A 23,674-nucleotide genomic window follows, 5' to 3' on the forward strand; every position below is an offset into this window, starting at 1 on the left:
CCTCCCGCTGGGGACCCGCGAGCAGCAGTGTGTGGGGGGCTCTGGACCCCACGGGGGGTGCCTAACCATGGAGCATGTGGCTGATAATCCTCTTTTCCTAAACATCTGCTGTTGGCTGTTACTGGAGACAAGATCACAGGCTGGTCTGTCCCATAATGATCCTGCTTATGTGAAAACCTGAGGCCTATTTATGCCTCATCTCACACCAACTTATTGCCTAATTTTTAGAAACATTTCTGAAAAAGCTGTCCAGATGATACTAAGAGATACTTTCATTTCCAGAAAGCTGACAGGCACATGCAGGTCCCTGCTGTGCCTCATGAGATGCATGAACGAAGACTTGCGCTACAGCCTGAAAAGTACAGAGCCAGCAAGACCACAGCCTGGCCTCGGCTGGCTTGAGAAAGCCAAGTTCATAGCCAAGGAAGTCCAAACAGGTCCTTTCATTGTCAGCTTTCATGGGCTGGGCTGGCTGCCTCTCCAACCTCCTTTTCTGAACTCGGTGCTTTCCTGGCCGTCTGCTTCGCCCTGTGTTAGCAGAGGGTGTTTTTACTCCACGGATCGATTCCCAGGTGTGAGAAATGTCGCAGGTTTGGACCAAAGGTCAATGCACACAGAGGCGCCTGTGCCAGCAAGGGGCACTGGGCTGGCAGGGGGACTGTGTGTGTATGTGTGTGTGTGTTCACCCGGAGCGCACCCCGCGCAGCCCGGCTGGCAGCCTCCTGCAGGCAGCAGCGCTGGCGGCCGATGCTTCACAGCCTCTGCTTCACATCCCCGACAGAGCGATGGCACCCACGTGTCCCTCCTGCTGCTTTCTAAACCCCTGGAAATGCCATTATTTGGTCCCTCAGCGTCTGTACTGTATTTTAAAATAAACCACCAGAGGAAGAATACATATTCAAAAAAATTTCTTAATTTATTGTAAATTCTCCTTTCATCTGCGCTGCAATTCCAGTGTTCTGCACATTAATAAATATACATTTGTTAAAAAACCAAACAAACTCCAGTGTCTAATCTGCCATAAAGCTTTTAAAAAGTCATAAAAATAGGTTTTAATTTTTTGTCATTAATACAACTGACCCTCATTTGCTGCGACAATTCTGATCAAAACAAAAACTACCTACATCTCGCTGGGACAAAATATACATACACAGATGTAGAAACAACTAGCGTGGGTTATACACAGTGCCTGAGCACACAGCCAAGTGCCAGACCCTCAAAACATTCACAACTTTTTTCAGTCGGAAAATGTCACACAGTACGTTGCATAATTTTTAAGGGAACAGCATCCTTCCTGCCTCTCCCCTGCCAAAGGCCGCCCCGATACATTTGAAAATGCACAGGAATATAATGAAACCAAGATTACAGTATCTGTTATTTCCTTTTTTCTCCTGCATTTTATTTAGCCCGGTTTTCTGTTTTTATTTTTCCCCCAATTTCATGCAGTTACACAAATGGCAGCCAGTATTTCCCCAAAGGGCAGCTCTGGCGAGTGAGGAGCTCCTGAGAGCCGTGGCCACGGCCGGGCCACTGCTGCCCTTGGCCCCCCCACGGGACGCCACCAGCAGAGCTCTGCCCCACGCTGCCAGATGCAAACTTCTTCACATCTTATTTTTCCTTTTCTTGTAAACACTGCAGGAAGGTGAAGATGCTGGACAGGCCACACTTAACTTTCCTGTTCTTGTGAAACCAGTGTATTTCCTGGGAAACATGAAACCTTAGGCCTTCCATGTGCTTTCTGAAACACCAAGAAGGCCAAGGCTTTGCCAAAGAGCTGGGCAGTGAAACCTGGACATCCCTGAAGACTCGTATTTCTGCTTTGATGAGCACTCCAGTGGGAAAGAAATTAACAGTAAAATAAAAAACTGCGCCTGGGGCAGAACTCGTCCCACGGGAGGAGGGAGGAGGACCCTCTCCCTGGGACACGCAGAGCACTGGTTTGTTGCAGAGCCAGATCAAAGTCAAAACCTACCATACAATGACACCACTTGTTTTCTTGTTCTTGGTAAGGGAAATATTGATTTGCCATCTTCCAGAAAAGGACTGCGTTGAAATCTTAGATGAGGATATGACTTTTTCTAGTCCTGAAGTTCAGTTGCTGAACATTTCAAAGCACTTGAGAGAAGAAGCCAAAACACCAAGAAATGAAAAAAATAAACAAACATTTTTTGTGGGTTTATAAGACGTTATGAAAAAAACATCCTGTGTCCTTAAAGTGTTCCAAAACCTGTCAACGAAACTTATAAATTATAGTAATGGATTTGGATGTAATCTTTACTGTATTACTTTGAAAACTGCATTGCATCTTAAGGTGGCTTTCATGCAAACCTCAGTTACTTTATCAAATGCCAAATTCAAGTAAAATTGTGCAATGTTCATATAAAAAATATCAAAACCTCTTTTAATTGATTTCCTATTATCAAATTAAGAAGATCAGTATAAATGTAAAATATACAAAGGAACTTTTTCTTTAGCAACACCATACAAAATATATAAAAGTATCTACACTTTTTATATATATATATAAAAGGATTTATTTTTTTCTTAAGACAATGTGTCCATAGGGGGACGGATTGAGATGCTGGCGTAGAAACAAAAGGACACTTGTTGGGATACTCCTCCCTAGAGCCCAGCAAGCTGACGTGTTCACACTGTAGCCGGACAAAACTCCACAAGAGGCGTCTCCTGGCGCTTGTCTTAAGGCTGATGGATTGACTTACTGTAGGTCTATATAACAACAACGTGTTTTTCTCGGTTCTCCCCAGCAGGTAAGCGGCCCCTGCAGCACTGTCCGCACCGTGAGCAGGTATCCGTCCCTCACAGTGCATCCCTGTGGCCATTTCCATGCGTTTCGGCACGGGTCTGTGCCGCGTACCCTGGAGCAGCCTGACGCAGGCGCAGCCGGGCACCGTGTCTCGCCGCGGGCGGTCGGGAGCCTGCGCAGCGCGGAGCCGTGCGGGGATCAGCGCCCACCTTGTCCTCGCTACGCAGCCGCTCCCACGACGTCCGAGGCGGGCGGGCGGCGACCCCGCGGCGAGGAGTCCAGAACCGCGCAGCAGCGGTCACCGGTTCCTGATGGTTCAAATTGAAGTTTCGTTACTGCCTCTGTTAGTGAGAAGAAGTAATCGTGCAGCTTAGGGTTAAACAGGAACAGGCAAACCATGCCACCCAAAAACACCTACTCCTTCTCAAAAAAGACTCATGCTAAGTGAAGTGACCATGCCTTGCCGATACAACACTTGCAGGGGGGATGCTGCCTTGGAGAACAAAACCAGTTGGAAGAAACATTTCCACGAGAGACACACTCTTCAGAGGAAGCTCTGTGGAGGGTCTGTGTTTGGCTAATCCTTAGGTGAAGGTGCAAGGTTCACATCCAAATCTTACAAGTTGTTAGAAACCTGGTATTTCAGACAGATTCATGCAATCTGCTGTCCAACAGCAGAGTTTTACAGTATGAAAAAGGTACAGAGACAGAACAGTTGCTTAGCTCAACAAGTTGGCCAATTATTCTCCAGTAATGCCTGCTACTACCTGGTAGCAGCAAGTAGATACTGCTTGTTAAAGACATCTTTCTTTCCTGGCTAATGAGGATACATTTCAACGGCCAGTTCCCAAAACTCAGAATTGTATTTTTACATTGAGCTGGCAACGGTCGGTGCACCTAGAGACAACACGGGTGTTTAAAGCATGGTGGGACAATGTCAGAGTTAGAGCTGGATGAGAAATTTTCTCTTGGTTTGGAGAAAGAATGAAATTATTATTTGTGTAAAATGTTTGTGCAGGCTTTACATATGGCCGTTGCCCTCATTTTAACTGCAAGAATTATGATGAGTAATGAGATTTCTAAGAATACCCTTTGGCTGAGGGCTTGTTCTGTCTTTTGTTAATATTTGATTTAGTTTACGATGGCAAACACACACACACCAATCGCCATGCAGTGGGTGGGAATCATGCATCTGGTAATTGACCATCAGTAGCTTGACGTGACACTTTCTCTGCAGCCTTTGGATCTCCTGCCCCAGCAATGGTTTCCCTCTGCCCAGCAGGACACCCAGCCTGTGCTCCCCCCTGCCCAGTTCCCTTCCCCCACAGAACACTGGGCTTCCTCACGGGTCCTCTCCCCTCGAGTCTTGTCCCACCTGCCCTCCTCCACACTGGCTGACCGACACCCACAATAGCTCTTGCTGGTCTTACTGGACATGCACCAAGAGATGCTGCTCCACATTTGCCCTGCACTTACCCTCTTCCTCGGGTGCCTGGTAACGGCCACATTACAATTAACTGTACCCCGCTAGCTGAAAGGCCCAAAAATTCAGAGCATGCCAGGGTGACTAGTGCCTGTGATACCTCTGTCGGCCTTCTCATCAGTGAAACACCATGGCTTGGGGACATGGTATGGACAAGCCACCACAAGAGTCACTGGTGAAGGACTCTGGTCCAGTCACCAGGTGAAATCCTTGCTCATGTGGGAGTTTAGGGCTGGAAAGCGAAGGGAGAGGCCAGAGTCAGACAGGTCTGCCAGGCCACCCCAACGTGGCACTTACTCTGAGTCTGAGGTGTCAGCATGTCCTGTTCCCACGTGGAGGTTCATGGCCATGCCGTTGAGCTGGTCTCGAGACTGCTCCCTCCGAGCATTTTTTATTGTCACCCCTGAGTCCGAGGGAGAGTGGACCCCGTCATTTGTCCCCAGGGAAGCAGTCCTGGATGAGATCGTGGTCTGATTGTAATCTGACAGCTTTTCCCGCAGCCGATTCTTCATATTCTTATCCACCAGCGGGGGAGGGTAGGTGACTTTATTTTTTAAGATGCCTGTTATGGAAAAGAGGGAATAATGAGAATTTTGAAGACTATCACTGAATTTCAAGCTGAACACATCCAAGAAGTGACACTTTATATTTCTTGATCAAAAGTTTGTCACTTTATTTCAAAACCAAAAGCTTAGACTTCAGCAACTACCTACTAGCTTCCCATGGTGTATCTGGTTACACAGGTTGGAACCATTTGGGAAGTGTTCTTCCCCAATAAAGGTATCATATTAACTAATTCAGGTTCATTAACTCCCTGGTCTCCCAGTCTGGCTATGAGGCCCGGTTGGCTGCGCTACCTTTCCTCTGCTCCGGCTGCTGGTTATTTTGGTGGGACAGAGGTCTGTTCTCCTTTTGCTGCCCTTCATTCTCCTTGTCCTGCGGTGCTTCGTTGCTGTGGTTCACCTGGTTTTCCCTGTGAAGCTCTACGTTGACCTTGGTCTCGACTTTGAGTTTCTGTTTCCCAACAGGGTCCTCGCTGTCGCTGGCTGTTACACACTCTGTGGGCCAATAGGGTTTCACATGATTGGGAAGGGTATCAACTGCAACGCAAAAAAACACTAGCTCGAAAACCACTCTTGACAGGTTTTCTCAACCACTGCCCAGCCGGTCCTGTTCCCTGTGGCTGGGGAGGAGTTGTGTGTCAAACCAGAGCGACACTTCAGATGATCCTTGCTGGACTGCGCTGCCCTTGGGGTGCAGCAACACACAAAAAACATGCTTGGTAGGATGGCAGGGTGTCCAAACCTTCTTAGAGCAAGGTTGCTGGCTCCTTTACTGAGAGGTGTGACTCAAACCTGCTCTCTCAGCTCTCCAGGGCCAGAGATCACACTGGCTCCCTGGGGATGCCAGTTTTTGAGGGGCAAGGATACCTGAGCCACCTCGTGCTGTGTCTGTGCAGAGCACTAACACACAGCCTGGACATCTGTCAGTCTAAGCTGACTTATCTTTAGGACAAGATGAACTGCACCTAGAAATGCTGGCACCCTGCCAGACAGTACTGATGTCGATGGCCAGTGATCGTCAACTCTTTAGCTCCGTCACCTCCCCAAACCCACTAAATCCACTCGCCCATATTGCACGAGGAGAGGTAGGTATTTCTTCCTTCTACCCTCAAAATAACCAGCTCCTTCCTCCTCTTCCTTCACATGAGACTTTGCTGACTGTACAGCTGAGGGGACCAGTCTGCAAAGCCCACTAGGGATGCTTTCTCAACCATGTGGTAATCTGAAAAATTCGTCCTGTCTACTCTAAAGCTATTTTAAAGAAGAGAATAAGCCTATTGCTCTCCCCTCGCACCAGGAGTACCTTTGGGTGTGCTGTGGAGCGGGCCACGTTCATTATTTTTGGAAGTGGACGTGTTCCACGTTTTCTCCGGCTCAAGCCCCTCTTCCTCACTGTCCGATGAATGGGAGGAGGCATAAGAGCTGCTGTGTTCATCGAGGGACAGTTCGCTGTCAGAGTCTGAATCATGCTCTGCAAATGCAGAAAGGGGAAACACACTGATGAGAGTGCGGACAGGAGCTGGACAAATCTACCTGACAAATGCATGAAGAGAAAGAAAAGGTTGGTGACTGGTGCAGGCCACACCAGGGATGAGATCTTACATCTGTAAGCATACGTAAGATTAATTCACAAGGACTGTGGCATCCATCTCAGTAATTATGGGAAGTACAACTGCTTGGCTCAGCTAGCAGGCAGGACCTTTTATGTACATGGGAGGTGCAGAACAGAATGGGGAGGCTTTTTACGCTATGTTTTAGAACAGTAACTCCACAGGATCTCAGTCAACACAACACACAAACCAAGGTACCTAGAAATGTCAAGAATCTGCAAATGCACTCTTAAAAATTGCTACAAGGCAACAAAATATAACATCAAGACCCGAAACAAAATGAAGTCAGCAAGAGACACTTCTCTTTTTCTTGTACAAAACACATAACAGCAAGAGAGGATATTGCCTCAAGGTCTCAAACGTTAAAAGATCTCCAATTAAAAATCAAGAGCAACAGCACATAATTTCTGAGAAAGAGAGGGGATGCCAGAAAGTGTCAACAGCTGTGACAGCTGTCAGATTAAAACGGAACGATCACAAGAAGCAGATACATGATACTTCCATTCCAGGATTCCCTAGTAAAGCAACCATTGCATAGCTCGTTATGCCAACAGCATAACAAGAATCAGACACACCAAGTAAGACTAACTATTCTTCCTATTATAGAAGCCTTTGAAAAAAGTGCTGAGAGGAAGAAGGTGCACAACTGGGTCAGAGCATTTAGAAATAATTCTTACCATTGGATTTTGATGGATTCCTATGAAAAATGGAGGAATCTGCTTCAGTCTGACCAGCCCTTGCTTGACTTGAGGATCCACTGAGCTTATGAGCAGCCTCATCCCTTAGAGAATAAAAACAGGGAACAACGTTTTTGGTCACTTTACTGTTCTTAACAACAAGTCAGACATGCAGATGTGATTCTTCTGGTCAAACGCAGACAGCTGCAGTGGATGCCAGCCAGCCTGTGCTTGGTTGTCAACACAGTCACTTCTACAGCCAGACATAGCTTATCCTGATGCTGCTGTCTGCCTTTGGTCACATGAATCATACTCCAAAATAGCCTGAAGTTAATAAGCTAAATCCCACTCCTTGAGACACAACTGAATTTTACCAGGCAAGCAGCACAGCCCATATAGTTAACCTAGTAGTTATGTTAACCACCACACTGTCGGAACTCCCCACAGAAGACGCATGCAAAAGAAATCCACGGAAGAAAATTACAGCCACATAAACCGGAACTGTTAAGACATCAAACAAGAAGCATTTGAACTAAAACACTTCTGTTTTCCACAAAAGCAATGAAAAGGGAAAGGCAAGCACCTGAAAGCCATGCACCTGCCACCTGATTACCTGAGAATATAAGCAAGGTAGCTATTGTGGCTCTTGGCTGACCTGACGGTGCTTTCTAGGGAGACAGTGGATTCCCCAAGAGTTGTGCGATACATATTTGGTTCTTCTATGTATGTGTTGTTACAGTTCAGAGAGCGCTGAAGGAAAAAAAAACGACACAAAGCAATAGTGAATGATCCTACCAGAAACCCTTGTTACCCCAAATTTTTGAGAGAGACCATCAGTAACCTTTGTATGAGTCACTGAAATTAATCAGACAATTTGCTTAACTATGGACAAGCCACCTATAAGTGTATTTAGGTAACATCTACCAGCAAGAGGATGTTTTTTCCCAATGTTTCTTCCTTACAGTTAGCAATGTAGCTCTTGTTGCAGTGGAATCATCTGGAAGAGGTTTCTTTCCAGTTAAAGTGTTCTTCAAGTGCTTCCTGACTTCTTTGTTAAATACACAGTGGAAGAAGAAAATGAACAGCCCCTGGATCATTTTAGAGAGGAAGAATAAATCTAAATTATTCATTACTACCAAACAAATGCAAACAGGTATTAGAGAACAGCTTTTCTGAAATAACCTGTGAATTCTAGTTCGCAGTCCATGATTTCAATAGCAATAACTATTTTCTGTCTTTGACTGAAATGGCATTGATTGATCTCCTAGGACTTCTTCATAATTTACTTCTGTGTTCAAGTGTGCATAAAGGGGCTGGGAAAACATACAGAACAACGTGTCCCTCCAGGATTTACAGAGCAGAGCTTGTGGTATCTGCCACCCTCCCTCGTTGTCTGGGAGGAAACATTCTTCCCAAAATATCTAATGAGGACCCCAATGTCCCACTGGAAGACACTGCAGGGGGTTCTAGGGCTGTACTTGCATTAAGATTTTAGAGCTTTTACACTGATGAAGAGACAAAATCAATAGCAGCACATAAAAAATATCATAGCCTTTAGTGAAAACCTCTGGAAATGGGGAAATTCTGTGGTTGGTGTCCTTTATGCTGTTGCTTAGAGAACTTTAGAAAGCTATGTAAAATGTGGAGAGACACTGCAGGCAGAGAGGTCCCAACTTTCACGTCATATGTTCCTGGGCTCAGCAACACCTCCTGGTGTGAAATCCCCAGGGCTGGGCGGTTGTTGGCTGCCAGGAACACGTGTTAACAGCTTTTGCTGGGGGCAGGGGGCACACATGTGTGTTGCCTTCAGATGCATTTGCTCTGAGGGAATTCATGCAGCTGCCAAATTGTTATCAATTTTGGTTGGAGATATAGTACATAGAAGCCAATCACTCATGAAGTTGCAGCTGTACCAACATCACAAGATGTGTGCATTTCGTTATTTCAGCCAAAGCAATTGACTTCTAGAGAAACTTTAAACTTCAAGCTCACTTTCTAAACATTCAATCAAATACAATCTTAGCTAGCATTAGCACTTTGGGATTATTCATTAATAAAATGCACATTAATAAAATGCACATAAATGTCTCTGTAAAAATACAAGTTCAAAGAAGGCAATGACATGAAACACCACATACCACTGTGCCTCTCTGGGCAAGTTTGGAGAATTGCCGCTGCTGACTTTCCTTCCTCTCATCAGGTTTGTATTTAATTTTATTTTAGATTTGTGGAAGCCTGGTTTTACAGCCTGAGCATGTCTATCTGTTTCAGAGCATATCTGTTGCAGTGGCAAAATAACCTTGCTCCAGGCCGGCCTATCTGGTGTGCTTCCAGGGCACAGACAGTCACTTCTAGAGGAGACCCACCAGACTTCTTTTTCTCTTTGCTTGCAATTTGTGGCTGTTGTGCTGCAGCTGACAAGAGTGGCCTGGTAGCAGTAGCTATTCCAATACTGCAGGAACTCGACAAGACATTTCTGCCATCCTTGGTCACATTCCAGTTGTGACCAACAGGAAGCTTCATGACTACTTCTGTACCAGGTCTTCTACAAATAACTATGCTCTGCATTTTTAATCAATGAGTGTGCCCCTTAGGACAGGCGACCCAGTAAATCTCTAAAGCGACCAGTTGTATTTGAAAATCATTATTTGGCCCATTTTCTTAAATAGTAACTTCATTTGTAAAAGCCCTGAAGTTGGAACCATCCACTCTGGGTGAAATAAAATGATCTCTTATTTGCAGTAGCAACAGAATGACTATGAACAATGCACGAGGAAGACAGTAACAAAGATTTTTGTCTCTAGAAAGATAAAGGTGTAATTGCCTACTATTATTTATCTGTCACAGGTTACAACAGTACACCACTTTTCTTTACAATGACTAAAAGTGAGAGATGCAATTACATGAACTTATGGTTTTGGTGGAAAGAACCCTCTTTTTGAGAAAAGACAGCAAAAAAGTGTACTTGACATGTCTGTTCTTCTGAAGTTAGCTGGTGTTTAGCAGGTTTTTGGAGGTCCGGGTGCAGCAGTGTGCTCCCCAGGGTCTGCCACGGATGAGACGCCATCCCACTTACCTGAAGGCAGCTGAAAATGGCAAAGAGATAGTGGAAGGTCATGACGTCGCTGTTCACGGCCATCAGCCCCAGGAGCCAGGTGGCGCTGACAAGCAGCAGGAGCAGGAACGCCGTCCGCAGCACAGACCTGTAACACAAGCACAGGGGCGTCTGCAGCGCAATGGGACACGCGGGAAGAGCCCAGCGCCTCCGCACGGGCCGTGCCACCTGCCGAGGATTCACAGCTGGAAAGGCCCTTTGGGAAAACATTCAGTGTTCACCAGCTCCCAGCTCTCTCACTGCACTACTCAATGACTTGGGATATTCAGGTAAAAAAAGGGTGCTTTCTTTTCAAGTTCATTTCTGAGTTTTTCTTAAAAAAAAGCAGGCTCTTCACCAAGCCCAGGCTGTTCAGCCCTGTTGACCATGAGGAAGAGATCAGGGCAGTAAACGGCCACATCTGTCTCGCTTCTGTTTGTCAAGTTCACTCTCACATTCCTTCTCAATGTTACAGCCCAAGGTTTTGGATCGAGAGCACTTAGGGGAATATTTGTTTGCTTAGACATTATTTCCACAGACACTTTTAAAAGATGGTCACAATTCTAGTGGTAGAAGTTTTGTATGATAAGTAAAATAGCTGCCATTAAGTAGCAATTATACTCCATTTGTTCGGGGAGATTTAAAAAAGAAACTTGAAAAAAATTACCCAAGAGCTAGGGCTGAATAAATAGCTAGAAAAATCCTTTTGAAATCTCATAGAGCTACTTATTTGGGAAAAAAAAAGGGGGGGAAGGGGGGTTGTCTTGCCACTACCTAATCACATTTCATTTCACAGGTAAATTCCGAGCTTTGGGCAAAACAAATGTTAATGGGAACAGGTCGCCACAGCAGCTTGGGAAGGCGGCAGGTTTCAACTTGCAAGGCTTTCTGCTTGTCCTACAGGGAGCGGGATGGGGGGAGAACGAACCCTCAACACGGGAACCTCAATGTGTCTCTGCCACGACATGGCTGGTCACCCAGGCATTAGTGAGGGGAGACCTTTCTGAGCCATAGGTGAGCATGGGGAGACTCAGAATTATGCCTGCCTGGGCATGCCATGGGTGGAAGTGAAGTGACAGGGTAGTGGGGAGTGTGATGAAAGATCTGAAGGACTACAATGATCCCATCCAGACACCAGACCTTGCCTTGTCCCCTCCCTTCTCCTGCCTACACTTGGTGGTGGTGCAGAGCACCATGGTGGAGGTTTTACAAAGCCTCCAAGGGAACCCCGGGCGTAGGTGCTGGTGAAGCATCTTCAGTTGCCTCTACCAGTGCTGACTGTCTTCTCCAAATACTTATTTCCCACGCCAACACTTGCTTTTAGGCAATTCTGTCCCTTTATTATTCCTAGCCAGAAGTTTTTCTACAGGTGTTTGAACCCAAACTTACGCGACTCCAGTTTTTTCAAATGAACGTTGCCTTCGTCTGCACGATGCCTTCATTGCCAGGATAAAGATGACGGTATTTATCTGAAAGGGGAATTGAAGCAACAGCATGGATTCCTTCTACAAAGTCATTAGGGCACAGTTTTCAATGACAATGCAATTTTTATCTTAAAATGGTTTGTGGTGACAAGAATATTTTTTCTTCAATTCACACATCTCAGAGTTCCGAGATTCATCTTGTTTCAAGCCAACATAGTCAAGAACATCCTGCAACTTGATCTGAAACCCACTAAGTCGGCCCTACACAAAGAGGTTCGAGTGAAACACAAACCCTCAAGAATGGCTGCCATTGTCCAGCCCAGAGCCCACTCAGCACAGCATCTTGCTTCAGCTGGGTCAAAGCAGAGCACAGTACCAGAGCACACATATAGCGATAATTCCTCTGAATAATCCTCCAGCCTCTGATTTTCAGAGCTGGGATGTACTAGGGGGATGGTGTATTTGCATTAGTCACTCATTGTGAGTATCGATGATGGGAATTCATGCAGTTACTTTCTGAAACCATGCAGAGCTTTACCACCGCCACTGTTCCATTTCTGTGGGTTTCTAACTCAAGTCCCTGTGGAGCAACAATGTGGTTTGTCCTCTTCGCTCTGAATCTGCCACTTGTTAATAACAATTGTGTTGGAAAAGACAGTGAACGGTTGGCTCCATGGTTGTATTCTCCAGCTATTACAAGCTCCTCTCTATTCTCTTCTCTGCAGCTTTCTCTTCTCCAGGCTGAAGGCTCCTAGTCTGCTTAGTTGCTCCTCCAGCAGGGGCTGTCCCATGTCTCTGATGACTCGTGACCCCAATCTATGCCACTTCCAGGTCTACTTCATACTTTTTGAGATGAGGAGACCAGACTTGGTATTCAAAACACAGTCACACCATGTATTTGTATCTTCTGGTGCTCTGTTACTGAGGGATGTTTTACATGAGAAATTAAACACCAGCCAATTCTTTTAAATTCTTGGAATCCGAATTATTTAATATTTCCTTAGGACTTCTGGATGAAGGGACTTGTTATGGCTTATTTTGATTTGTTTTATAAGCCCACCAACCAACCCTTGAAACATGCAACAAAGCAAAGAGGAAAAAATAAATATGATTCTGGCTATACAGCCATTGCCCCACAAGCAATCTTTGCACTGGCAAGCAGCCCTCTGATTTCCAGGAGTTCGTTCATGTCCTACGCGTTTAAGCAAAAGAAGAAAGCTCGAGTACATCAGTTTCAAATGTAAAGAATACAGTTGCTTCACATTATGACTATTGGTTGACAAAACATAAAATAAAACAGAGCAGTAAGGAAGAGACAGCTCAGGATGCCAACTCCACCATACTTACAACTACAACAATTACAATGGGTCCAGCAAAACTCCAGATAAGGGTGTCATGAACAGACAACCAGCAGAAATCAGGGTTCCCATAGCCTTGTGGATCCAGACCTACAGCAAGCCCTGGGTCACAAAATGGAGAGAAGGTACATCAGAAAGGTGTGGCTGAGATCCTCTACATAAACAGGTGCATTTTCAAATTGCTGACAAACAAAATTATAGTGGCAAACTGTGTTCAACAGGACAGTCTGGAAGTAAAAAAATCAAGGCAAATATTGAAATATAACTTCTGTAAATCAAAACCTTTACACTGCTCACTCCATATCAAATGATACCACAAGTTTTGCCTACCGGAACAAAGCTCAGCTGCATAAAAATGACAATAAATGTAAGTCCTAAATTAATTCTGTTTCAGCACAGTTTTATAGTCATACTCACACAGTGTGATGAAGCCTTGAGGGTGAGTGACATGTTGAGGAATTTCAATAAGCCTAAGCAGCAGAATGACATGAATCATAACTGAGGAGACGTCTACACTACAAAAAAAGTGCATTCTGAAGTGCTGTGAGCTTGCTGTCACTAAAATCACACCAGAGACAAAGGAACCTGGGAACTCATGGGAGTTAACTGCTTGAGCTCAGGTGGGATTCACTCTGAGCTGCCATCCCAGGTACCTCACCTTGCTTTCAGCACTGTTTGAAATGGAGTTTGCTAATGCCTCCAAGGCAATGGAGTTAAGAACACACCTTTTATTGTTTTATTTTTCAAAGCCTGGACTATTCTGAGAGTCTCTGAGTCCAGCCTCCACCTGCTGATTTACAGCGCCATCTGATTCGGTGACTTGCACCTCGCCCATATGGCAAGGGTAGCAAGGGACTGGGATTGCTGCCTTTGACCTGCAGAGCCCTGCAGAGCTCTTCCTTCTTCAAGGCACAGAAATCGATCCCTGCAAGGCCTATGGCCAATGACATATGGTAAATGGCTGCAGGATGTTGTCTGGGCACCGGGGTCACCTATTGTGTTGAGCGTATGTTCTGACTCAGCCAGGCGGCCATGGTTGATGGCAGTGCCGTTCTCCACAAGAATTCATGTGCATTAATAAAAGCTTGTTGTTTTGTTTTTTTTTTTTTAATTGAAGCCCATGTGCTTTGATGAAAAGACACTGAAAAAGGGAGAGGTAGCTGCGTTTCACTCTCACTGCTTAAAGCTGGCCCAAAGCCAATATTCACATCTGGTACAAGCCTATGGTCTATGAAAATTAAACTGGCTATTTGGCAAAGCAGTGGATATTGGATCTGTTTTCTCTGAAGTGTGGAATGAGATAGGACTGGTCTCCCTCCCTGCTCCCATTGGCCCTTCCACCACCCCCTTCAGCATTTGCCATCCACAAAGAATTAGCCATAAATGATTAAGGGGCCATAAAGTATTTTATACAGATGTAATTCTATAGACACAGCCTGTTTCCCAGGACTTGATTTCCCCATTAGTGGGAGTCAAACTATATTTTGACAAAACATCTGGCTCTAAGAGCAACTGGCAGTCAGCAACATTTTTTCACGCTCAAAATCCTACCTCAAGTTCTCCATTAAACAAATGGGGGGAATTGCAGTCTTCAGGTAGGCAGTTCAAATTTTACTGGAGTCAACAGCATATGAAGTAACACTTTACCCAAAGGCAGAATTAAACCAATGCAATGTGATACAGAGGATCATTTTGGGACACTGATTAAGCTGCAGTGTGGTTGTCCTGAGCAAACTAAGTGTGTGGGCTGCAGGATGGCTCACTGATGGTGGCAGAAACTGGAGCCAGTCCTGTGGCTGAGCTGGGTGTCCTGTGGGGACCAGCACCCATCCCAGGAGCGTGTCAAGAGCATGTTGTGTGGATGTACTGTCGTGGAATGTGCTGCTGGGGGGACATATTTTGAACCTCCTGAGCTCTCGTGGGCTCAGCAGCCGCGTGTGACTCAGGTGATGGCGGTTCAGCCTCGCCTCTCTCCTGACTCATCATCTCACTTAGTATTCACAGCAAACAGCAGACTTGGAAAGTGCCATTTTCTGGGCGATATTTGTTTTAGGGCAATGTAGGAACCTGTTTTGACACTGCAGTCTCCACGGTAAAGCAGTTACTGCACACACATGTCAGCCGGTTAGCATGTTGTCACAAAGACACACAAACTGGAAGGGTCTTGCTGGGTGCCACATCCAGCCCTGTGCTCCTGAGGCAAGGAAGTCATCAAATTGCTCTTCTAGGTGGATTAAACTACATTTTAAAATGAGCAAGCTTAAAGCAAATGCAAAATATTCCACTGTCACTCCCCACAGAGGAATATTCCAGATCCGCACCCTTTTGATGGCAGTAAGCCTTCTCCCAACTTCCATTCTACTTTTATTCATGGCAATTTGTCTTCCTGTGCTGTGACTAAATGCGGTTCTTCCCTGCTGGAGTGTTCCCTATGTCAGCGTTTTGCTGAGTTTTGCTAACCCACTCTAAAGGTCAAGGTTCCCTTCTGCAAGTAGCTTCATCCCATCACAGATGGCTTAGGACCAGTATGTGCCAGCTTGAAATGAATGTCAGTTTGAGCACGGAAAATACAAAAAATAAATAAACAAAACAGAGTAAAGCCACTACTATAGGTTCATTATTTTTTTCAGGATAGCTATGGTAAAGATGAAATGAGCTAGATATTTATCTTTCAAATAAAACAAAAAAGTCCTTCGGATGTCCAAGAATAAAATCCCTTCCCATATCTAGACTTTTCCACTATTAAGAAATGTACATAATCCTTCTCTCATAAAGCAATTTAAAAGAAATTGCATTTAAGATGCATGTTATGAAGTTTGAACCTTTTTACTATTTAGATATTAAAATTTAGAATTAATAAAAGAAGCTTATTTAAAATATGTACAGTAACGAAGTTTTCCAGGGGCAAGGAATCCCATATTGTGCTACTTATGATGAAATGATTTTCTCTTCAGATGATTTCTAAACCTGGAAAAGCAAGCTAAAGGCTTAGACTTTTTATCCTTTGTTTGACAAAATCCTCTGACTTGCTCAGTAATAGGGATCTGACTTTTCACTTAAATTAACTGCAAATTGAGTAGATTCAGAGTTTCCATTAGAGGAGATGACCTGGAACTGTAACTCATAGTTTCAAAAGTGCAAAATAGATCCATACCACAGAGAACAATATCTAAGTACAAAAATGTAGAAGTTCAAGGATGATTTATATTTAAAATGACAGAGATATGTCCAGAGCGGCAAAGCCTTCTGGGCTGTACCTTCTACTGTCTTCTGGATAAACTGATAGAAGCAGAAATTATTTATGTACAAGGTGATATAAAAAAAAACCTCACCAGCTCTCCAGAATGAAAGCTAACCTGTACTAACCAATGTTATGTTTCTGTATTACACCTTCTTAAGTTACATAGAAAAAAACCCACATATTTTTAGAATTCTAACTTGTTCCACAGTGTTTTTCCAAGTGTACATGAGTGATAGCTATTTGTTTGATTTGAGAGACATCTAAACCGCTGCCATGGCCAACAGTATGTTGCCATCTGTAAAAATAAAAGTAATTGGATAAAAGTTAACTGTCTGCCTATGATCTGATTTCCCATATGGCAACAGATACACGATGAAATAGCTGAACCAAAAAACCCCGCTCCAACTGTTCTGCGAAGCGGCGCTTCCCGAGGAGCTGTCTGCCCGAATTAACACAGCACCATGTGCTCGGAGTAGCACTGGAAATGTCTGATTGCAAAAATAGGCACGGTGAGGGTGGAGATGGATGTGCTCCTGCAGATCACCCTGGAACAGTTTAGAAGATTACTGACTCCAGCTTTTCATTACTTTTCCCCAACTGGACGTTATTGCCTTTGTATCTGAAATTAAATAAAAGGCTGCTTAAATATTCCCAGCTTGTTTTTATGCCAAATAAAACAGAACTGCTGAAATCCCCTTCAGGGAGCATAAGCTGCTGGTTGAGGGTAGGCAGCAGGAGCATCCAGCGACAGGTAGCAATGTCTGGTGGGCAGCATCACTGCTGAAACCACTGCAGCCACCACCCTGAGACACCACGTGTGAGCATCCTGAGGTACCAGCATGCGGAAGGAAAATACCTGAAGTCTACCAGCAAGTTGTTAAAATAAAAATAGAAGTTATACTCAAGCAGGGCTATCAAGCCCTGTTTTAATCTAGGAGCAGTGATGTTTTTGTTATTGTAAAGCCCTCAGTATCACTTCACCTCGGTCAAGAGATATTTGGTGTGCAGAGCTGCCAAATTCAGGATGACTTCCGCTAGGCTCGATTTGGTGTTGCCCTCTTTCAGGAAAACACTGAAGTGACAGCAGTAGTTGAGAGCACCCATAGCTGTCTTGGATGGGGCATCTTTCCTGAATTTGGCTAGTGACGATGGCAGGGATGGGAAAAGAAGCTGTTTTGGGGTGTTTGAGGGTACCTGTTATGATGGCAGGAATGCCCCATCCAACGACGTAGTAGAACCGCATGTGCCCGAAGTTGACGTTCCTCACTTCAGTCAGCATCCGGTAGATGTGGAGCTGCTCCACGAACATCCATGCGAAGGTGCTCATGTAGAAATAATGCAGGAGGATGGCAATCACGGTACACACAAACTGCAGAAGGGAAAGGGCAGGGAAATTAGAAATTCTGAATCACAATCTCATGAGTCACCAGCTCCCCCATGCAGCTAACGGCAAGTGTAATAAAGAGGTTTCAGCAGAACAAATATACTGCCATTAATGAAGTTTTCAGTTTCAGAAAAGCTGTTCATATTGTGAAAGCTTTTTTTTTTTTTTTTTTTTTTAACATTATGTGGCCTGTTCTGGTTCAGCTTTACCCTGTCAGCCCAATATGCTCTTGGTCACTGCCCTTGCCCTCCACGTTCTGCGGCTAATTTCTCTGTGCATATTGGCTGCATAGGTGAGACTTTTGGCTCTTCTGACTGAATTCCTTCTGCTCACAGGAGTGGCAGGGCTGGCAGAGACCCTGGCTCTTTCTCCTGGCGCAGAGCAGGAGGTGGGGATGCCCCTCAGGAGGCTGCAGACCCTCTGTCCTGCCTCCTGTATTAGTCTCGCCTGCCCAACGCTACAGCACGTTTAGCTGCATCAGCTACACTGATCTCACTGCAAAGACAAATTGCCCCTGAGAACGGTCACCCTCAGCCTTGCACTGACTCAGTATCTCCCATTTCCACATCAAGGGCCATTCTACAGGGTTCTTCTGCTATTTCACTCCTTCCAGGGAGCAAGGTATCTCTCTCTCCAAGACAGCATGCTGTTTTGGTAGAGTTTTGTTTTGCCTTGAAGTAGACATTGTTTTGTGCCCAATACTAGTCAACAAATAAGCACAAAGAAACTCCCTGTGTTTGGTAAAGGCTGAGGAGAGGTGTGAGACAGATCTTAGGTCTTCAGTTTAGGACCAGCCTCTGAGAAAGTCCTCTTGCTCTGAAAAACTTCACTTCTGGGAATGGAAATCCATGAAGCTTCAGCCCAGGAAAAGAGAACAGGATGAACATGAGCAACAGTTTATTTATAGACCTTAACCAAAGAAATCCAATATTTCTTTGAGGGAATTTTCTGATCAGTCATATTAAACATCTGTCTCACAAACAGGCAAAATTTGATGTGATCTATGATCTAGCATAAGATCACCAGGCCATTTTGGCTCCATTGACTGTGTCATAGGTCTGATAAGGTCTGTTCCACCTACAGCTCCTTTTGTGGGACTCTTTTCAAAAAACAATTGCAAAGCAAAAGCATGGATGTATCCATGGGGTAAGGCAGTGGTCGTCTCTTTTGTCCTTGCAGCTCTGCCCTTCACAGATGAATCCTGCAGACCTTCCACATCTATACTTCAAAAGCCATGGAGGATGCCCGGCCATTATCACCCGATTAAAATGATGCAGCCACAAGAAGATAACCACCTCCTCTTCAGATCAACCTTTTATCTAATGTCAAGATCAGAATATTTGACTACAAAGTGGGAGAGTGGCTTCTAGGCTCTACTTGGCTTGAGCAGCGGGGTTAACCTCCTTTATGTCCACTGCAGAAAACCACCCTAACTGCCAGGCTTTAGGATACCCTGCGTCCAGAGATGTTCAGTTCTACCCTCCTCCTGAGGCTGTGCTGCCTGCAGCCTGGCACACAAGTCATGAGGACAAACAGAAAGCAGGTTAGCGCTGGCCAGGTAGTCCATATCTTCAGCTAGGAACAAGAAGATCTGGAGCTTCCAGTCCCAGGTTTGGATCTGGGTTTTATCCTACTTCAGTAGCACAAAGGGGAACATTCAGCTCTGCCAGGCAGACAGAAGAAAAAATGTAGGACCTGCTGAAACCAAACAGACTGGGTCCTTAGTGTGAGTAGGGGTAACTGCTACAGTGGACAAACTTGTAGCTGAAGTCACCTTTGTGACCAAATGGCCACCTTGACACCTCTGACCTTCACAGACTTGCATTTCTGTAATACCTGATGACCAGCCTTCCCTCCCAACTTAAAGGGTGAAAGCAGAATGACCACAGGCATCTGACACATGAACTGAAATCTTGCAATTAACCTTCTCCTTTCAGAAGCAAAGGATTTTGACAAGGATCTGATTATAAGCTTGAATTAAGAGCACTTTGTGTAACCATTCGATTTTTGTTTTAAAATGTTTTTACATTGTGCTTTGGATCCTTCTGTTCCCGCGCAACACTGACCCTGCTTTCAGATTTTGGCATGACTTTTTAGTGGTTTTTTTTCATGGTATAATGCTCAGAAACCTAAGTTTTCCTGCTTAACTTTGCCGAGTGAAGGGATCATACAAAGACCGCCAACTTTCTGGATTCACTTACTGCATCAGCTTTATTAGAACACCAAGTGTTATTGAAAATGTATCTCCCCAAATAAAAGACCTTTTTTTCCTCTATGCAAGCAGGGCTTTTTTTGTTCCTACTGGCACATGCATATGAGTAGACTGCTGCCCTGAACATTACCTTTTTCAGGTAAAGAAAAAAGAAAATAAATCACTTTCTATCAACAGTCCAGGGAAAGATTAAAACCTCGCCCAGAAATGTGACTGTTAATTTACAGAAACCCATAAAAGCCAGGCTGGGTGCCAAGCAGTGCAGCATTATTTGTGCTCAAGCATTCTTTCCTTCTTTATGTTCATCAGTGCATGACTCGTTAGACAACTCATTCCATACAGACAGATGAATAATTGTCTCAAGCAGATACAGCTTACAGCCCTCCTAACTTCTCAAATTGACTGGATGTACTGTAAGGAGCGGCATTCCAACATATAAAATATATCCTATAACTTAAAGATATTTGTTAGTGAGTTAAAGGCTTGGGCACAATCACACCATGAGCCCCAAAGCATGAAAACGGGAAGGAGCAAAAGAGAACAATCTCACCAAGTATGACTATTAGTATTTGTGGTACTGCTGTAACAAACTGTTTTACTACTCTTATAAACTTTGCTTGGTGCTTCGTAATGTTACAAAATAAATATGGAAATGGGGAGCCATCATTTACTGCATAATTTTTAGTAAGATCCTGCAGGGATGTGGGCTTGGCCCCCTGCTCCTCAGTATTCATGTTGGAGAACTAAGAGAATATAAACTCTCTGCTAGTGAATTGCAGTGAAAAATGAGTGGTGTGCTCAGGAAGGCATGGGAAAGGTCAAGTTACACAGTGTGTTGTGGATTGGTTGGCAAGGTGGGTTCATTCAGACAAAGTTATTTTAATATGCAAACTCGTACATTATGAAACAAAGACAATATGGGTTACATATGATGTGAGACCATATCCCAGCAGGCAAGTCACTGCAGAAGACCTCATCATAGCAGCAGATAACTGGAGTTCCTGGTGCACAGCAATATCGAATATGGGACAAGAAGCAACACTACCAGCTGGAGAACTTCGCCCAGTTTAGCATTCATAATTTTCCAAAAGGTAAAGTGGGGAAAGAAAGCCCAGAAAAAGGAGAACAGAATAACCTGAATCTTCGAAATTGAAGAATTTAAGCAGCTTAATTTTATTTAGTTTTCCAAAAGAAATACTATTGAACAGAGGCTTCTTGAGAAGACAATTTTTATAAGAGAGGTCTCTCAAATTTACCAAGAAAAGGTCTTGACAGCACCCAGGTACTGGAAGTTAAAATTAGACAAAATGTGACAGCATGTTTAACTGGGATGAGGCACTACGACACCTTACACTAACAGAGGTAAGGGACTCTGCCATCACACCACATCTCTAGTCAAGGTCAGATACTTTCTAAAATGCATGTTATAGCTCAAATGGATTTGGGAATCCAGGGTGACTCTTTAAGCTTAAGTTTTATATACGTAACAGTGAGGCTACATGATCAGGCACAACGGTACCATTACACTAACGGTGATGACATCCATTGAAAGTGGGCATTTTCTTCAATTTCTTCTGCTTGGACAATGTGGAATCAACATGGATAATTTTGTTGTGTGTGTTTTAATCTCAAGATTTTACTTCCCTCTCAAAATTTAGACTGAAACATGTACAGTAAAAAATTTACAGAATATAAATTTTCTTCAGAGTGTCCAGATAATCCCTACACTAACATTTTGAATATTATTCATATCTGATAAAGAGATACCTTTTATCGCACGTCATCACCTACAGTCTACTGACTGGTAAAGGTGACTGTGAAGCTTGGCAGTGTTGGAACCCTTGCCTGCTTGTCTCCTACCTGACTGCATGGTAACCATGACTTTTGAGATGGGAGCTACTAAGAATTAGCAGCAATACTACACATAATGCTATATAGTTAAGATAGCAATGAGGTCCTAGGTACAGAACCTACACACTTCATGTGTGGTGTATATGTCATATTCAGTGCATTTGTAGTTTGCAATTCTTGACATGCACAAGGCTGGAGGTGCCTGCACTAAGCTTTGGCAACAGTTATGACGGGCTGAAGCCAACAATCGCTGTGCCTGGAAGGCACAAAGCAAAGTGACAGGTTTCCTACTGATTCTTGGAAGTAGCACGCTGTCCCATGCCTGGCAAGAGGCTTCTCCAGAATGGCCATGGTGGTTGTGCAACATGTGTATTAGCACTTGCACAGCAACATGTAGTCGACAACCTACCAGTCAACACCAGGAGCCGTTTGGGCTTGTGAGGCACCTGCTGCAGGAGAAACTGGAGAGCCTCCTACTGAACAAACAAAGCAAGACAGAAAACATTCTCATGGAAAGGAAGTAAGAAATTAGTATTCAGGGTTCAGCTCCTGGGATAAGCCTTCAGCAGGGCTGCTGTCATATATTCTATGAAAATATGATACAGTCCTACCTCCTGGCATTGTTATTAATCATGTAAAATGCACAAGACTATATATACCATCCCTGGAGGTGCTTAACAGACACGCAGATGAGGTTCTTAAGAACATGGTTTAGAGGTAGACTTGACAGTGCTAGGTTAATGATTGGACTCGATAATCTTAAAGGTCTTTTCCAACCAAAATGATTCTACGATTAAAAGTCTGACATTTTTCAAGTTTTCTACTTTAGGCCAAGTAGAGGAAAAGAAAGTGAAACAGATGCAAGTAGTTGTAGTCATAAAAGTCGTAGCAGGAACACCCTGACAACATTAGCAACAAGCACAGAGTAACTCTTACCGGGTTTTCAGTCTGGTTGATTCCAATAAGGAAGACGAGCTCTGAGAAGAAAAGGGCAGCCACCAGGTTTTTGTGGATACTGTGCAAGTTGGAACGTAGCGTGCGGATCAGGACCAGCAGTATGAAGGTGATCAGCAAAGCCACCAGCGAGATGGATACGGTTGTGTAAGTGACGATCTTCAGAGGAAGCACCTCTCCATTCTGTAAAAGACAGAGTGACAGGACCATCACGAGTTTTCCCTTCCCCCTTCCCCTTTCCTTTCTATATGCTACTTGGAATGTCAATGTTTTCATGGAGATTTGCTTTAGGACCAACAAGGAGTGGATGATGCCACCTCTTAAATCACTCAACATGTTGAGTGTGTATGGGTAGCACCCAGAGAGACCTATGGTGTTTATGTCTTTGTCCCTGCTAGTGTAATTCTAGATGGACCCCGTATCAAGCGATGCCACGACTACCATGTGTTTGTAATCCTTGTCTTGCTCCCTGCGCTGCAGCACAGCCTGGCGCAGTTCTGCATTGCCAGCTATGCCGTGCACCGGCCAGGTATGAAGCTCCTCTGAGCAGACCCAATAGCAGGCGCTGTCAGGCAAGGGGCAACATGGTCCTGACGTGCTGCAACATGGGATCCATCTGCTGACAACGCTGTGAGTCACCTTCAAAGCTCAAGCTCTGAATCAAAGTCTTTGAAAACCAAAGCCCTCGAAAACCACGAGCCTGACATCACCCACCTCTCGTTTCGAAATGTCCATCAGGACAGCAAAGCTGGTTATGTGGTTGCACTGGCAAGCGACGTGGCTGTGGTTTCTGGAAAACAGCTCACATCCTCTGGAGGACCAGGCACCTGTCCCGCCAATCCTGTGGGGAAAAAAGGCATTTCTGAGAGCTCTCCTCTGACCTCCCCTCACCTCCCGCTGCTATTGCAGCTCTTGCTCCATAACCAGAGAGGACAGAAATATTTATAGCAGCCACCTGCCTGAAAGAATATAATCAATTTTAAAAGCCTTCAGTTGAAGCAGTTTCTGGTATGACACCTGGATTTGACAGCCAAATTTTGTGGTTTTCTAACAATCTAT

General features: G+C 44.5%; 1 protein-coding gene across 1 annotated transcript in view; it reads right to left on the bottom strand.

The window, feature by feature from the left end:
* Window positions 1-934: 934 nt before the first annotated feature.
* CELSR1 (cadherin EGF LAG seven-pass G-type receptor 1) overlaps window positions 935-23,674 on the bottom strand; it is a gene marked incomplete at its 5' end in the record, with an annotated part of 169,542 nt that continues 146,802 nt past the window's right edge. Inside the window, 13 exons of the mRNA XM_082061971.1 lie at window positions 935-3,105; window positions 4,545-4,809; window positions 5,105-5,347; window positions 6,114-6,281; window positions 7,098-7,201; window positions 7,711-7,847; window positions 8,060-8,185; window positions 10,174-10,300; window positions 11,581-11,660; window positions 12,963-13,075; window positions 17,409-17,583; window positions 22,598-22,798; window positions 23,330-23,456. Of these exons, the coding sequence (XP_081918097.1) occupies window positions 3,081-3,105; window positions 4,545-4,809; window positions 5,105-5,347; window positions 6,114-6,281; window positions 7,098-7,201; window positions 7,711-7,847; window positions 8,060-8,185; window positions 10,174-10,300; window positions 11,581-11,660; window positions 12,963-13,075; window positions 17,409-17,583; window positions 22,598-22,798; window positions 23,330-23,456 (1,891 nt within the window). The 3' untranslated portion in view covers window positions 935-3,080. The remainder of the gene's footprint in view (window positions 3,106-4,544; window positions 4,810-5,104; window positions 5,348-6,113; window positions 6,282-7,097; window positions 7,202-7,710; window positions 7,848-8,059; window positions 8,186-10,173; window positions 10,301-11,580; window positions 11,661-12,962; window positions 13,076-17,408; window positions 17,584-22,597; window positions 22,799-23,329; window positions 23,457-23,674) is intronic.

This window comes from Streptopelia decaocto (genome assembly GCF_964273445.1).
Source record: "Streptopelia decaocto genome assembly, chromosome: 1".
Classification (NCBI taxonomy): Eukaryota; Metazoa; Chordata; class Aves; order Columbiformes; family Columbidae; genus Streptopelia; species Streptopelia decaocto.